The sequence below is a fragment of the Scomber japonicus genome, chromosome 17, assembly GCF_027409825.1.
Source record: "Scomber japonicus isolate fScoJap1 chromosome 17, fScoJap1.pri, whole genome shotgun sequence".
Taxonomy (NCBI): Eukaryota; Metazoa; Chordata; class Actinopteri; order Scombriformes; family Scombridae; genus Scomber; species Scomber japonicus.
The window spans coordinates 7,317,879-7,332,077 of NC_070594.1; the positions used below are offsets into that span (position 1 = coordinate 7,317,879).

Consider the following 14,199-nt stretch of genomic DNA (forward strand, 5'->3'; position numbering starts at 1 on the left):
TCCTTCCTTATTTCCTTTCCTTTCCTCCTTTCCTCCCTCCCTTCCTTCCTTCCTTGACTCGAGGACCACAGGAGGGTTAAATCTTGGAGCACCTGAGGTAAATCTCCTGTAGAACCCTTCCTTCCTTCTTCCTTCCTCCCTTTCTCACTCCTTTCCTTCCTTCTTTGCTTTCCTTTCCTCCCTTCCTTCCGTCCTCCCTCCTTTCTTTCCTTCTTCCTACCTCCCTTTCTCACTCCTTTCCTTCCTTCTTTCCTCCCTCCCTCCTTCTCTCTTTCTTTCCTCTGTCCTTCTTTCCTACCTTTCTTCCTTCCTTCTTCCTTCCTCCCTTTCTCAATCCTTTCCTTCCCTCCTTCCTCCCTCCTTTCCTTCCTTCTTCCTTCTTTCCTTTCCTCCCTTCCTTCTTTCCTCCCTCCTTTCTTTCCTTCTTCCTACCTCCCTTTCTCACTCCTTTCCTTCCTTCTTTCCTCCCTCCCTCCTTTCCTCCTTTCCTTCCTTCTTCCTTCCTTCCTCCCTCCTTTCCTTCCTTCCTTGACTCGAGGACAACAGGAGGGTTAAATCTTGGAGCACCTGAGGTAAATCTCCTGTAGAACCCTTCCTTCCTTCTTCCTTCCTCCCTTTCTCACTCCTTTCCTTCCTTCTTTGCTTTCCTTTCCTTTCCTTCCTCCCTCCTTTCCTTTCCTTCCTTCCCTCCCTTCCTTCCTTGACTCGAGGAAACACCCTTCTGTAGAGCCTTGAGGTCCTATTTAATGCTGTTTCACCAGGTAATGATCTTCCCTCCACATCAGGACGCTCTCATCTAACGTCCGAGGGTGCTTTTCGGACACCAAGGTGCTCGAAACAATCTACCTTCTCCACCAGAGATGTCCCATGTGTGCATATGGAGCGAGGAATGTGTTGAAATTTTTACAGTGTGTCTTGCCACTGATGCAATATGTCAGTACGCTGTTCACGGTGCTTCATTCAAAGGACACGCTCGTTGTACCAATATTCTCCTCGGACTTGAGTAGGATTATTTCTAGGTGAATAATACAGCAAAACTGTCACCACTGTCACTACGAATTATACTTTGAAAAGAATCAAAATTGAAAATCTTAATTAGATTTGGATTTTTTCCACTGACTAGAAAGGAGAAACCTTTTGGAGGGAGCCAACAGTGTGATTGTGCAAGCGCCGAGAATGTCTGTTTGAAATAAGGAAGTATCGAATCGACTTTGACTTACATTCATATGGCGCGCTGCCTCGTAATCAAAACAAAGTGTTCGCTGCCAAATGTTTGACGCTGAGGATACACTAAAAGCTTTTAGAAAACTTCCCTCTGACAGTCGAAGAAATGAGTTCACGGCTTGACCACTGACTTTTAAACAACTGGACTGACCCCTAACCGCTAGACTGTATGTGGATGCAGGACATTAAAATTAAACTTATCAGAGAAACGACTTCTTGAATATACCCTCCTGTTGTCCTCGAGTCAAGGAAGGAAGGAAGGAAGGAAGGAAGGAAGAAGGAAAGGAGGGAGGAAGGGAGGAAGAAGGAAAGGAGGGAGGAAGGGAGGAAAGGAAAGGAAAGGAAAGGAAAGGAAAGGAAAGAAGGAAGGAAGGAAAGGAGGGAGGAAGGAAGAAGGAAGGAAAGGAGGGAGGAAGGAAGAAGGAATGAAAGGAGGGAGGACGGAAGGAAGGAGGGAGGAAGGAAGGAAGGGAGAAAAGGAAAGAAGAAGAAAGGAAAGGAGGGAGGAAGGGAGGAAGGAAGAAGGAAGGAAAGGAGGAAGGAAGGAAGGAGGGAGTAAGGAGGGAAGGGAGGAAGGAAGGAAGGAAGGAGGGAGTAAGGAAGGAAGGGAGGAAAGGAAAGAAGGAAGAAAGAAGGAAAGGAGGGAGGAAGAAAGGAGGGAAGGAAGAAGGGAGGAAAGGAAAGAAGGAAGGAAGAAAGGAGGGAGGAAGGAAGGAGGGAAGGAAGAAGGGAGGGAAGGAAGAAGGGGGGAAGAAGGAAGGGAGGAAGGAAGAAGGAAAGGAAAGAAGGAAGAAGGAAGGAAAGGAGGGAGGAAGGAAGGAGGGAGGGAAGAAGGGAGGAAAGAAAAGAAGGAAGGAAGAAAGGTAGGAAAGAAGGACAGAGGAAAGAAAGAGAGAAGGAGGGAGGGAGGAAAGAAGGAAGGGAGGAAGGAATAAGGAAGGAAAGGAGGGAAGGAAGGAAGGAAAGGAGGGAGGGAGGAAGGAAGGGAGGAAAGGAAAGAAAGAAGAAGGAAGGAAAGGAAGGAGGAAGGAGGGAAGAAAGGGGAATGGAGGAATATATTGCTATTATACGTACTGTTCCTTTAAGACCAGGCCCTTATATATGTGCTGTTTATTCTATCAGTTATTCCCAACTGTGGCCTACTTACAGCTAACTGTTCAATATTTCTTTATAATCTTAAAAAAAAAGGTCTTTGATTTATATATTCCTGTTTCTTTCTTTCTTTTTTTTCTTTTTTTTTCTTTGGACTCATGAAGCATCTTGTGAGCCAGGTCTCACCACGAGTTAGGTAATGTGATGGCATTGACTTTAACCAACGTTCACTAATGTCTGTGTCTGCTTGGCTCCGCGTCCTTACCATCAGTGGTTTCCTGTCCCGTGAGTGGGTCGCTGTCTTTGTGACCGTAGGCTGCGACCACAGAGACCTGGTAGAGGGTCTCCGGACTCAGACTGTCCAGCACCGTGTTGGTTTCACTTCCTGGCACCATTTTATTTCCAGTCTCCTCGGAAAGCAGCGACTTCCATCGGATGCGGTACATCTTCACGTTCCCGGGAGCCGGCGTCCAGGAAACTGCAAAGCTGGAGTCGGTGACATCACTGGTGACCAAGTTTTTAGGAGGGCCAACCTCTGAAGAAAAAAAAAAAGAAGGGATTATTGTAGATTATGAAAAAATAAGATTATATGTTCAGTACCAGGTAAAAGTTAGAAGTGGTTCTATATTTATGACCCCGTCTTATTCTTCTTTCCTCCCTTCCTTCCTTCCGTCTGTACTTCCTCCATCCCCCTTTCCTTCCCTCCTTCCTTCCATCTGTACTTCCTCCATCCCCCTTTCCTTCCCTCCTTCCTTCCTCCTTTCCTTCCTTCCCTTCTTTCCTTTCCTTTCCTTTCCTCCCTTCCTCCCTCTTTTCCTTCCTTCTTCCTTCCTCCCTTCCTCCCTCTTTTCCTTCCTTATTCCTTCCTCCCTTCCTTCTTTCCTCCCTCCCTCCTTCTCTCTTTCTTTCCTCTGTCCTTCTTTCCTACTATTCTTCCTTCCTTTCCTCCCTCCTTCCTTCCTTCCCTCCTTTCTTCTTCCCTCCTTTCCTTCCTTCTTCCTTCCTCCCTTCCTCTCTCCTTTCCTTTCTTCCTCCCTCCCTTCCTTCCTTCTTTCCTTTCCTTTCCTTTCCTCCCTTCCTCCCTCCTTTCTTTCCTTCTTCCTTCCTTCCTCCCTCCCTTCCTCCTTCCTTCCTTGACTCGAGGACAACAGGAGAATTGTATCTGAACCATTTTTGTGTGCTCTTTTAGATTCGGGATCAACAAATTCTCCAGACTTTGCACCCCAAGATCCCCAATTTCCTTTCATCTCACTACAGACGTTTTGAAACTCAACTGTGAACAATTTCAATATTATATAAAGTCATACAGTCTGGGTTCCTCACATCTTCCTGCCAGTATTTGTCAGGTTTTTCTTTCTTTTTTTTTTTTTAATAAATCCATCTCATCCCTTTAAAACAAAGGAGCCATTTGAATGAATGTGCTGGCAGAATAGATTATTTCTTTTAAATGGAAACCATTAAAAGGTCATCAAGTGGACAGCAGAACCGAGCGGCTCGCCACAGCTATAAAGGGCAGAGAGGACTTAGAGAAACACATGTTAGGAGCTGTCCAGACTGAAAGGAGCTTTTTAAAACATATTTTATAAAAGGACATTTCTTCCCTCATTAGAGTGAACGGAGCAGGCAGACGGAGACAGGAGACAGGAGGAGACATGTGAGTGGGAAAGACATAAACCATGGAAAGGAAAGGAAAGGAAAGAAGGAAAGGAGGGAGGAAGGGAAAGGAAAGGAAAGGAAAGGAAAGGAAAGGAAAGGAAAGGAAAGGAAAGGAGGGAAGGAAGAAGGGAGGACAGAAAAGAAGGAAGGAAGAAAGGTAGGAAAGAAGGACAGAGGAAAGAAAGAGAGAAGGAGGGAGGGAGGAAAGCAGGAAGGGAGGAGGGAATAAGGAAGGAAAGGAAAGGAGGGAAAGAAAAGAGGGAGGAAGGAAGGAAGGGAGGAAGGAAGAAGGAAGGAAAGGAGGGAGGAAAGCAGGAAGGGAGAAGGGAATAAGGAAGGAAAGGAGGAAAGAAGGAAGGGAGGAAGGAATAAGGAAGGAAAGGAGGGAAGGAAGGAAAAGAGGGAGGGAGGAAGGAAGGAGGAAGAAGGAAGGAAAAGAGGGAGGAAAGCAGGAAGGGAGGAGGAAGGAATAAGGAAGGAAAGGAGGGGAGGAAGGAAGGAAGGAAGGGAGGAAAGGAAAGAAGGAAGAAGGAAGGAAAGGAGGGAGGACAGCAGGAAGGGAGGAGGGAATAAGGAAGGAAAGGAGGGAAGGAAAGGAGGGAAGGAAAGAAAGGGGGATGGTGAAACACATGTTAGGAGCTGTCCAGACTTACATATTTCTAAAAGGACATTTCTTGCCTCATTAGAGTGAACGGAGCAGGCAGACGGAGACAGGAGACAGGAGGAGACATGTGAGTGGGAAAGACATAAACCATGGCAGGAACCGGACGGACCAAAAAGTGTCCACTGAGCCAACAGGAAGACATTTATCTTGTTGTAGTTCACGAGAGAGAGAGAGCTTTACTTCATCAGCTTATAATTACACAGTCCAACCCTCCTTGATTCACTGTTCACTATGAATTTAACATTTTTCATGCTCAAGTTAACTTATTAAGGTTTTAAGTAGCTTGGTAACCTTGGTAACATCACTTTTTTATTTCTTGAAGGTTTTATGAACTCTAAAAATATACAAATGATTTTCTAACTTAAAGGAAATTTGCTGTTTATTTATTATTCTGGGTTTATATTATTTTTATTTTAGTCACTGTGATGAATGTTGGCCTGCTGAGTTCTTCGATCCCATTCATTAAACCGGTGAGTTAAATGTTATTATGATAGATAATTCTTCATAATTATGTAAAAAGAAACTCCTAGTAGTAGTCATAAACCTGAGTTATCCTTTAAACATCCTCCAAAATCTGGTATCCAGTGTCTCATTTCACTCCTAAAGATTTCATTTGACTCATTTCAGTTGGTGGTTTTGCTTCACTAGACACTTCTTCACTTCAGTCCAAATAAGAATATTCAACTACTAGAAATGTTAACCCTCCTGGTGTCCTCAGGTCAAGGAAGGAAGGAAAGGAGTAAGGAGGAAAAGAGGAAGGAAGTAAGGAGAGAAGGAAAGGGACGAAGGAAGGAAGGAGTAAGGAGAGAGGAAGGGAGGAAAGGAGGAAGCGAGGAAGGAAGGAAAGGAGTAAGGACGAAAAGAGGAAGGAATTTAAGAGAGAAGGAAGGAAGGAAGGAAGGAAGGAAGGAAGCAAGGAAAGAAAGAAAGGAGTAAGAAGAGAGGGAGGAAGGAAGGAAAGAAGAAACCAAGGAAGCAAGGAAGGGTGGAAGGAGGAAGGAGCAAAGAAAGAGGGGAGGAGAGGAAGAAGGAAGGAAAAAATAGTGAAAGAGGGAAGAAGGAAGGAAGGAAGGAAGGAAGGAAGGAAGGAAGGAAGGAAGGAAGGAACAGTCAAAAGAGATGGGGTCAATTTGACCCGGGAGGACGACAGGAGGGTTAAAATGAGATTTCTGGTGCCCCCAATTTTATCCAACGCCAAAATTAGGAAAAAATATGAAAATCTAATTGGTAACACAAATTCAAATAAACACATTCATGAACCCTTTGGATTTTGAACATTACATAACTTCTATATTTCATGACCCTCAGGATAAAAAATATATCCTTCCAAAATGAACTCTTGTGATTTTTATGACCCCTTCAGGGCCTTTAAGACCTTCAGGAGAAACGTATTTTCCCTTCAGTGGCTCCGCTGGTCAGACTTTAACAGTAATGACCAACATGTTGTTCTGGTGTTGCTAACTGGGCGACTATTGTTAAAAAGAAAATACCCTTTTCTCTTTGCAGTGGTAAAAACAGGTAGAAAAAAAGAAAAAAGAAAGAAAAAAAAGAGGGAATGATATTACTGCTCCACTGTGACTTGTTTAAACGAGATAATTTAGTTTGCACAAAGCAACGCTAGGAAAACAGGACAGGTTCCAAACATACTGTGAGTTTTAGCCCCTAGTTTAACCCTTGTGTCGTCCTCCCGGGTCAAATTGACCCCGTCTTATTCTTCTTTCCTCCCTTCCTTCCTTCCTTCCGTCTGTACTTCCTCCATCCCCCTTTCCTTCCCTCCTTATTTCCTTCCCACCTTCCTTCCTCCGTTCCTTCCTTCTTCCTTCCTCCTTTCCTTCCTTCACTCCTTTCCTTATTCCTTCCTCCCTTCCTCCCTCCCTCCAGCTCTCTTTCTTTCCTCTGTCCTTCTTTCCTTTCCTCCCTTCCTTCCACCTTTCCTTCCTTCCATCTGTACTTCCTCCATCCCCCTTCTCCCCTTCTTCTTTCCTTCCCACCTTCCTCCCTCCGTTCCTTCCTTCTTCCTTCTTTCCTTTCCTCCCTTCCTTCCCTCCTTTCCTTCCTTCCCTCCTTTCCTTATTCCTCCCTCTCTTCCTTCTTTCCTCCCTCCCTCCTGCTCTCTTTCATTCCTCTGTCCTTCTTTCCTTCCTTATTCCTTCCTCCCTTCCTTCTTTCCTCCCTCCCTCCTTCTCTCTTTCTTTCCTCTGTCCTTCTTTCCTACCTTATTCCTTCCTTCTTTCCTTTCCTCCCTTCTTCTTTCCCTCCTTTCCTTCCTTCCTCCCTTTCTCCCTCCTTTCCTTCCTTCTTTCCTTCCCTCCTTCCTTCCTTCTTTCCTTTCCTCCCTTCTTCCTTCCTTCCTTTCCTTCCTTCTTTCCTTTCCTCCCTTTTTCCTTTCCTCCCTTCCTTCCATCCTACCTCCTTCCTCCCTTTCTCCCTCCTTTCCTTCCTTCTTCCTTCCTCCCTCCTTTCCTTCCTTCTTCTTTCCTCCCTTTCTCCCTCCTTTCCTTTCCTCCCTTCCTCCCTCCCTTCCTCCCTCCTTTCCTCCTTCCTTGACTCAAGGACAACAGGAGGGTTAACCCTTTCCTCAGACTCCAACCTTATCGACTTCACTTTGCAACGCTGTGCTCACTCTGAAACCAGTTCTTAAACAGATGATAAATCAAAATCATATAAACACACACAAACTCTCTGTTGACAGTGTCGAAGTGTTTTCAGACGTTTTCTTGTTGCCTGACCTCAACTCAACTCCGACTGCTGCTGCCGAGAAACACAGAAGCCAAAAACTCCTCAAGGTTTAGATTTGTTTAACCAACTGAAACCAAATCTCACTCCCTCCGCCACCACAAGCAGACATATGCTCACTTTCCTATAGACGGCAGACTGCTGGAAATAACTGTGAATGAATGCTGAGGAGGAAGAGGAGGAGGGGGAGGAAGAGGAGGAGGAGGAGGAAGAGGAGGAGGGGGAGGAGGAGGAAGAGGAGGAGGAGGAAGAGGAGGAGGAGGAAGAGGAGGACTGATCAAATTATAAGGCTTCAGTTTAGAGAAGGCTAAAGTATGTAAACAAGAGCGTACCTTTCCTTCCTTCCTTCTTTCCTTTCTTCCCTTCTTCCTTCCCTCCTTTCCTTCCTTCTTTCCTTTCCTTTCCTCCCTCCTTTCCCTCCTTCTTTCCTTTCCTTTCTTCCCTTCCTCCCTCCCTCCTTCTCTCTTTCTTTCCTCTGTGCTTCTTTCCTACCTTTCTTCCTTCCTTCTTTCCTTTCCTCCCTTCTTCCTTCCCTCCTTCATTCCTCCCTCCTTTCCTTCCTTCTTTCCTTTCCTTTCCTTTCCTTTCCTCCCTTCCTTCCTCCCTCCTTCCCTCCTTCCTCACTCCTTTCCTTCATTCTTTCCTTCCCTTTCCTTTCGTCCTTCCTCCCTCCCTCCGTTCCTTCTTTCCTTTCCTTTCCTTTCCTTCCTTCCCTTCCTCCTTCCTTTCCTCCCTTTTTCTTCCTTCTTTCTGACTGAGGAGCAGCAGAGTTTCCACAGAGTGATAATTATCACTAAATATCAGATCCAGATATATAATCAAGAGAGTGAGCATGAAATGAATCAGATTCCAGCTTTTTTGCAAATTGATACAGATCCTCGGAGAAAAGGGACAGAAAAGAAAGAAAAAAAAAAAGAAAAACCTCTCTCCTTTCTCCTCTCTCTCCTCTCTCCTCCCTCAGACTGTTTATAGCTGGAAAAAACATCAGGATTCTGGACTCCATTCAAAACAACAAAATTCAAGATACTCCATTCATTTACACAATTTCTACGTGCTCGCTGACGAGGGTGAGGAGGCCAAGATGTGCACGCGTGTGTCTCTGACTATAAAAACACAAAATAACTGGAACCAAAGTAACCAAAGTAAGTCTGGATGTCATTGAGTGCAGGCCGTTTTTCTTTCTTTTTCTGATAAACCGAAACATCGTTTTGATCATCTTTTCTTTTCTTTTTTTTTTTTTAAAGTGGAGAACATGTGGCGAGACTGAAGGATGAGCAGTGTGTTATGGAAGAGAGATTAGTGAGGCAGACGAGCGTATCATGACTGAGAGGCTGATGGGAAGCTTTTAAATGGACAAGCTGCATCTGATTTAAAGGCTTTCAGATAAAGATAATCCCCCCCTCCTCTTCCCTCCTTCTTTCCTTTCCTTCCTTCCTTCTTCCTCCTTTCCTTCCTTATTCCTTCCTCCCTCCCTTATTCCTTCCTCCCTCCCTTCCTTCCTTATTCCTTCCTCCCTTCCTTCTTTCCTCCCTCCCTCCCTCCTTTCCTTCCTTCTTTCCTTTCCTCCCTTCCTTCTTTCCTCCCTCCTTTCCTTCCTTCCCTCCTTTCCTTCCTTATTCCTTCCTCCCTTCCTTCTTTCCTCCCTCCCTCCTTCTGTCATTCTTTCCTACCTTTCTTCCTTCCTTCTTTCCTTTCCTGCCTTTCTTCCTTCCTTCTTTCCTCCCTCCCTCCTCTCTTTCTTTCCTCTGTCCTTCTTTCCTACCTTTCTTCCTTCCTTCTTTCCTTTCCTCCCTTCTTCCTTCCTCCCTCCTTTCCTTCCTTCTTCCTTCTTTTCTTCCTCCATTCCTTCCTTCCATCCTCCCTCCTTTCCTTCCCTTTCCTTTCCTTTCCTTCTTTCTTCCTTCCTTCCTCCCTCCTTCCTCCCTCCCTCCCTCCCTCCCTCCCTTCCTCCCTCCCTTCCTTCCTTCCTTCCTTGACTCGAGGACAACAGGAGGGTTAAATGGACAAGCTGCACCTGATTTAAAGGGTTTCAGATAAAGATAACATCAAAGCCACACTTTCCTATTTTGGATATCTTATGATCTTCATTAATGCATCTATGAATCTATCGGTTTATTTCTGAGTGTCGTTGCACCGCTGGCTCTCCGTCACTCACAGACGCCACTGGAGCCGCCGCCATTAGCAAGGAGCTGTCGAAGCTCTGCACGGCTGCTGCCATTTTTTATCTGCCTCAAGCAGCGCTGTCTCTCAAAGCTGGAAGCCGAGTCTGGAGGCTTTTTGAAACTATGAGCCGCAGACAGCCATCAGACGGAGGGTGGAATATCTGCTGCTCATAGATACATTTTTCCATCACCGAGTAAAGCTGCACTCAGCCGCAGGACATGTAACGCACCTTTGAAGATATTTCCACTGCTCTGCATATCTCCCTCATCCATGTATATATCATCTATCTATCCATCTATCTATCCATCTATCTATCTATCTATCTATCTATCTATCCATCCATCTATCTATCTATCTATCTATCTATCTATTTATCTATCCATCTATCTATCCATCTATTCCTCTATCTATCTATCTTAAACACCATTTTTAAGATTTCAGTTTCTAGATAAATATTTTTAACTGGAAATTTTGACTGTTGGGTTTTTTGTCACTTACCAACGTCAGCTCGACTCCGACTTGAAACAAAAATCTTAACCACAGTTTTATTATTTATTATGTAGAAAAGGAGATAGTACGTAAAAAAACAACAAGATACTTTCCAAACTTTATTGAAAACAGTCTCACCACAATCCCTTTAGTTTGGGCTTTTGATAGTTTTACAAAGTCGTGTATTATTATTATTATTATTATTATTATTATTATTAATATTATTATAGAATTTCCATTTTTCCATTTTTCTAAGAGCTTTAAGGATTTTCTTTTGTTTTTGTTTTGTGAAAATTTGAAAATCCAAAAAGAAAAAAGACACAAAAAACCCCCACAACAAATAATCTATCAGATCTAAGCATACTGGATGTTGTCTTTGCTTCATTTTGCTCTCCAAACTTTAGTGGTCAGAAACATATCCAACAATAATAAACAAGTGAAAAATGTTTAAAAATGACAAAATTAAAACTTTAGACAATATTCTTCCCGCCAAAATAAGACTTTGAAGATCAATTTTTAAAAAATGCTGTTATATAAATACAGTTATTTACACTATGTACTGTATGTGTTTCAATTCCTGAACATAGACAGATTGATTAACCCTCCTGTTGTCCTTGAGTCAAGGAAGGAAAGGAAAGGAAGGAAGGAAGGAAAGAAGGAAGGAAGAAGGCAGGAAAGGAGGGAGGAAAGGAGGGAAGGAAAGAAAGAGGGAAGAAAGGGGGATGGAGGAAGTACAGACGGAAGGAAGGAAGGGAGGAAAGAAGAATAAGACGGGGTCAATTTGACCCAGGAGGACAACACAAGGGTTAAACAACATACTACATAGTTTTCCATTAGAAGGATATTACGCAATACACATGGAGTATAAAAGCAATCAATCAGTCGCTACTTAAATCTGACACATTTTCCTGGAGCTCAACTACTATTTTTTTCTACATACACACTCGAAAAATCAAGTGTTACTTAGTTTTGTATTTACAGTATAGTTAATTTCATCACGTTTGCAGTGTGAAGCTACTCGGACTTATTAGTGTGTAGTTTGGATGGATTCAATTTGGGACTGTGTTGCTACTGAAGCCTTACAGTCACAGTGGAAAGTCTCTTGGCGCATTACTTTGTGTAAACTTGGCTACTTGACATGTTCCATCTACCATCAGCCATTTAAAAAAGCACCTTGCAGAGCAGCGAGCGAGTGACTGCACTTTTTCGTGTGGGTGGCCCAGATGTAGCTCAAAGAAGTGAGGTCATGTTTTTTTTTTGTTTTTTTTTGTTGGTTCTTTTCTGAAATTCTTTAGCGGTGATTTGGATGAATGTACAAAGCTGTCAGACTTTTCTCACACAACCGACATGATTTCGTCTTCAGGGACGCTTTACAAAAAAAAATAAAAAATCTGCTGCACCGATATCCTTATTTGTCAGAATCATGTCGTCATGACAACGAATAGACATTAACCTTCCTGTTGTCCTCCAGTCAAGGAAGGAAGGAAAGGAGGGAGGGAGGGAGGAAGGAAGGAAGAAAGGAAGGAAGGAAAGAAGTGAGGGAGCAAGGAAGGAAGGAAGGAAGGGAGGAAGAGAAGGAAGGACAGGAGTGAGGGAGCAAGGAAGGAAGGAAGGAAGGAAGGAAGAGAAGGAAGGACAGGAGTGAGGGAGCAAGGAAGGAAGGAAGGAAGGGAGGAAGAAGAGAGGAAAGGAGGAAGGAAGGAAGGAGGGAAAGAAGGAAAGGAGGGAGGAAGGAAGGGAGGAAAGGAAAGAAGGGAAGGAAGGCAGGAAGGAAAGAAGGAAGGAAGGTAGGAAGGAAGGAGAGAAGGAAAGGAGGGAGGGAGGGAGGAAAGAAGAAAGGAAAGTAGAAAGGAAAGAAGGAAAGAAGGAAAGGTGGAAGGAAAGGAAAGAAGGAAGGTAGGAGGGAGGGAAGGAGGGAGGGAGGGACCGATTTTTTTTAAGGTATTTTAATATTTAAACAGTTTAAATTGTCTGTTCTTCTTTTTTTATTTGTGAAGCACTTTGAGCTCCATGTGTATTATAATTATTAATATTATAGTTGGGTATACAGTAAGCTACAGAAAAATTCAAAATTCATTGCACTTGTTTGCACTTTGTATAAAAGCGTCCCTGCACACCGCCATACATCTGCTAATTCAATTTAATATATCAGTTAAAATATCTTCCATTATGAGAGCAAATATGGAAGAAACATCAAAACTCATTTATCCCCAAACCTTTATTAATCAATGGCAGCCTTGGTAGGGGAAATATTTGTTCACAGCCAATCACTATGAAACCCAACAGCACTCAAATTTTCCCTTTTTTCTTTGAAGCCAATAATATATGTTCAATCATTACAACATTAAGCTGGGAACTTATCAGCCAGAATCACCACAGCAAGTAGTGAGAAAAGCTCGACTGTAGCCAAACGCTGTGGCTTTCTGATCAAGCTGGAAAGTTATATGAGAACTCGTCATAAGTTCTCCAATAAACCGGATAATAAACCTCAGATTAATTACAACCTTAACCTCACTGATGCTGCCCTTCAAACCAACCTGGGAAGCTAATCCAGGTGAAATTATGAGGAAAGAATTGGTGATTCAAAGTGAATCATTACTTTGGCCGGATGGGGAAAATCTAGTTTTTTAAGGCTGAGTCAAATATGCCTTCAAGAGATTCAAGATTCAAGATTCAAGATCCAAGATGCTTTATTTGTCAGTCATCATGTCAAATAAGGCATCTTGAATCTTGAATCTTGAATCTTGAATCTCTTGAAGGTATATTTGACTCAGCCTTAAAAACCTGATTTCAGATTTTCAGATTTCAGATTGAAAGTTGTGTATTTTTAGATTGTTATATGGCTTGAAATTAGTGTTTGATGGACGCTTGAATCATTTAAAGTATCAAAGACAACATAAACCCTGCAGTTTATCCCTGCAGAACCAACTTAAAAATCAATTGTATCATTTCAGGTGAAATTGCGAGGAAAGAATTGGTGATTCAAAGTGAATCATTACTTTGGCCGGATGGGGAAAATCTAGTTTTTTTAAGGCTGAGTCAAATATGCCTTCAAGAGATTCAAGATTCAAGATGCTTTATTTGTCATTTGCCATCATGTCAAATAAAGCATCTTGAATCTTGAATCTTGAATCTTGAATCTCTTGAAGGTATATTTGACTCAGCCTTAAAAACCTGATTTCAGATTGAAAGTTGTATATTTGGCTTGAAATTGGTGTTTGATGGACGTTTGAATCATTTAAAGTATCAAAGACAACATGCATCCTGGAGTTTATCCCTGCAGAACCAACTTAAAAATCAATTGTATGATTTCAAAGATGCACAATCATCAATCGGACATTCAGCTTTTCTCATTTCTCTTTTCTTGACACTTTTTAAAAAGCTTTTCCATCCCACAGCTGCACCCACGCTTATCTTCCTCCTACAATCAGGAAGCCCTGGTTAATGTCAGCTTTTTTATTTTTTTTAGTGGGATTCTTTCCAAATGAGTGTTAAAAGTGAAGGACTTGGTGCAAAAAAGGCCAGAAGCAGCTGCAGTTACTTTTATACATCAACAGCGGTGGACAGATTTACGCCAACCCAACCGAGCGGAATGGACCAGATTTATACAAACGTCCTTCGGCTTTATCCGGAGATCAACTGTGACATGTTTGAGAAAAAATAATAATAAAAAAAAATTAGGAAAGAATGAAAAACAAAGTCTCTCCTTTGAATTGATGCAGTAGTTTATGCAATGATGTACTAAATGAGCTTTGATGTGACACGTAAAGCATCGTAACCTGCTGATTTTGGCATGAGGAAGACTTTTCCATTTTAGACTCCAATTGGTCGTAAACGGAGATCTTTTGCGCACGAACGAGGCCCCGATGAAGCTTAACGTGAGCTCTTACTGTACAATAAGAGTTTTTACAATAAGAAAGAGTGAGCTCACTGGGTTTTAATGCGGGTACAGTATCAGTGCAGCAGCAGAGTTTTTTCCACTGGAGATAGGAGCAGGTTTTTAAACTCTGCTGCATGAGAAGGAAACAAAAGGTAGAATAAGGAATTCTCCTGCCAGCTGCGTCTGATGGGAGCCAACGCTGGGAATGTCTGCAGGCTTCTTTACCAACACAACTTCAGGCTTTCTCACACTCAACCAGACTATGAATTCAACATGGCGGAACAGATGCGCTGTG

General features: G+C 42.9%; 1 protein-coding gene across 1 annotated transcript in view; it reads right to left on the reverse strand.

Annotated features, from left to right (window-relative positions):
• The window catches only part of col12a1b (collagen, type XII, alpha 1b), a 214,510-nt gene that overhangs the window by 173,619 nt on the left and 26,692 nt on the right, over positions 1-14,199 (reverse strand). Inside the window, exon 13 of the mRNA XM_053337464.1 lies at positions 2,582-2,851. Within this exon, the coding sequence (XP_053193439.1) occupies positions 2,582-2,851 (270 nt within the window). The remainder of the gene's footprint in view (positions 1-2,581; positions 2,852-14,199) is intronic.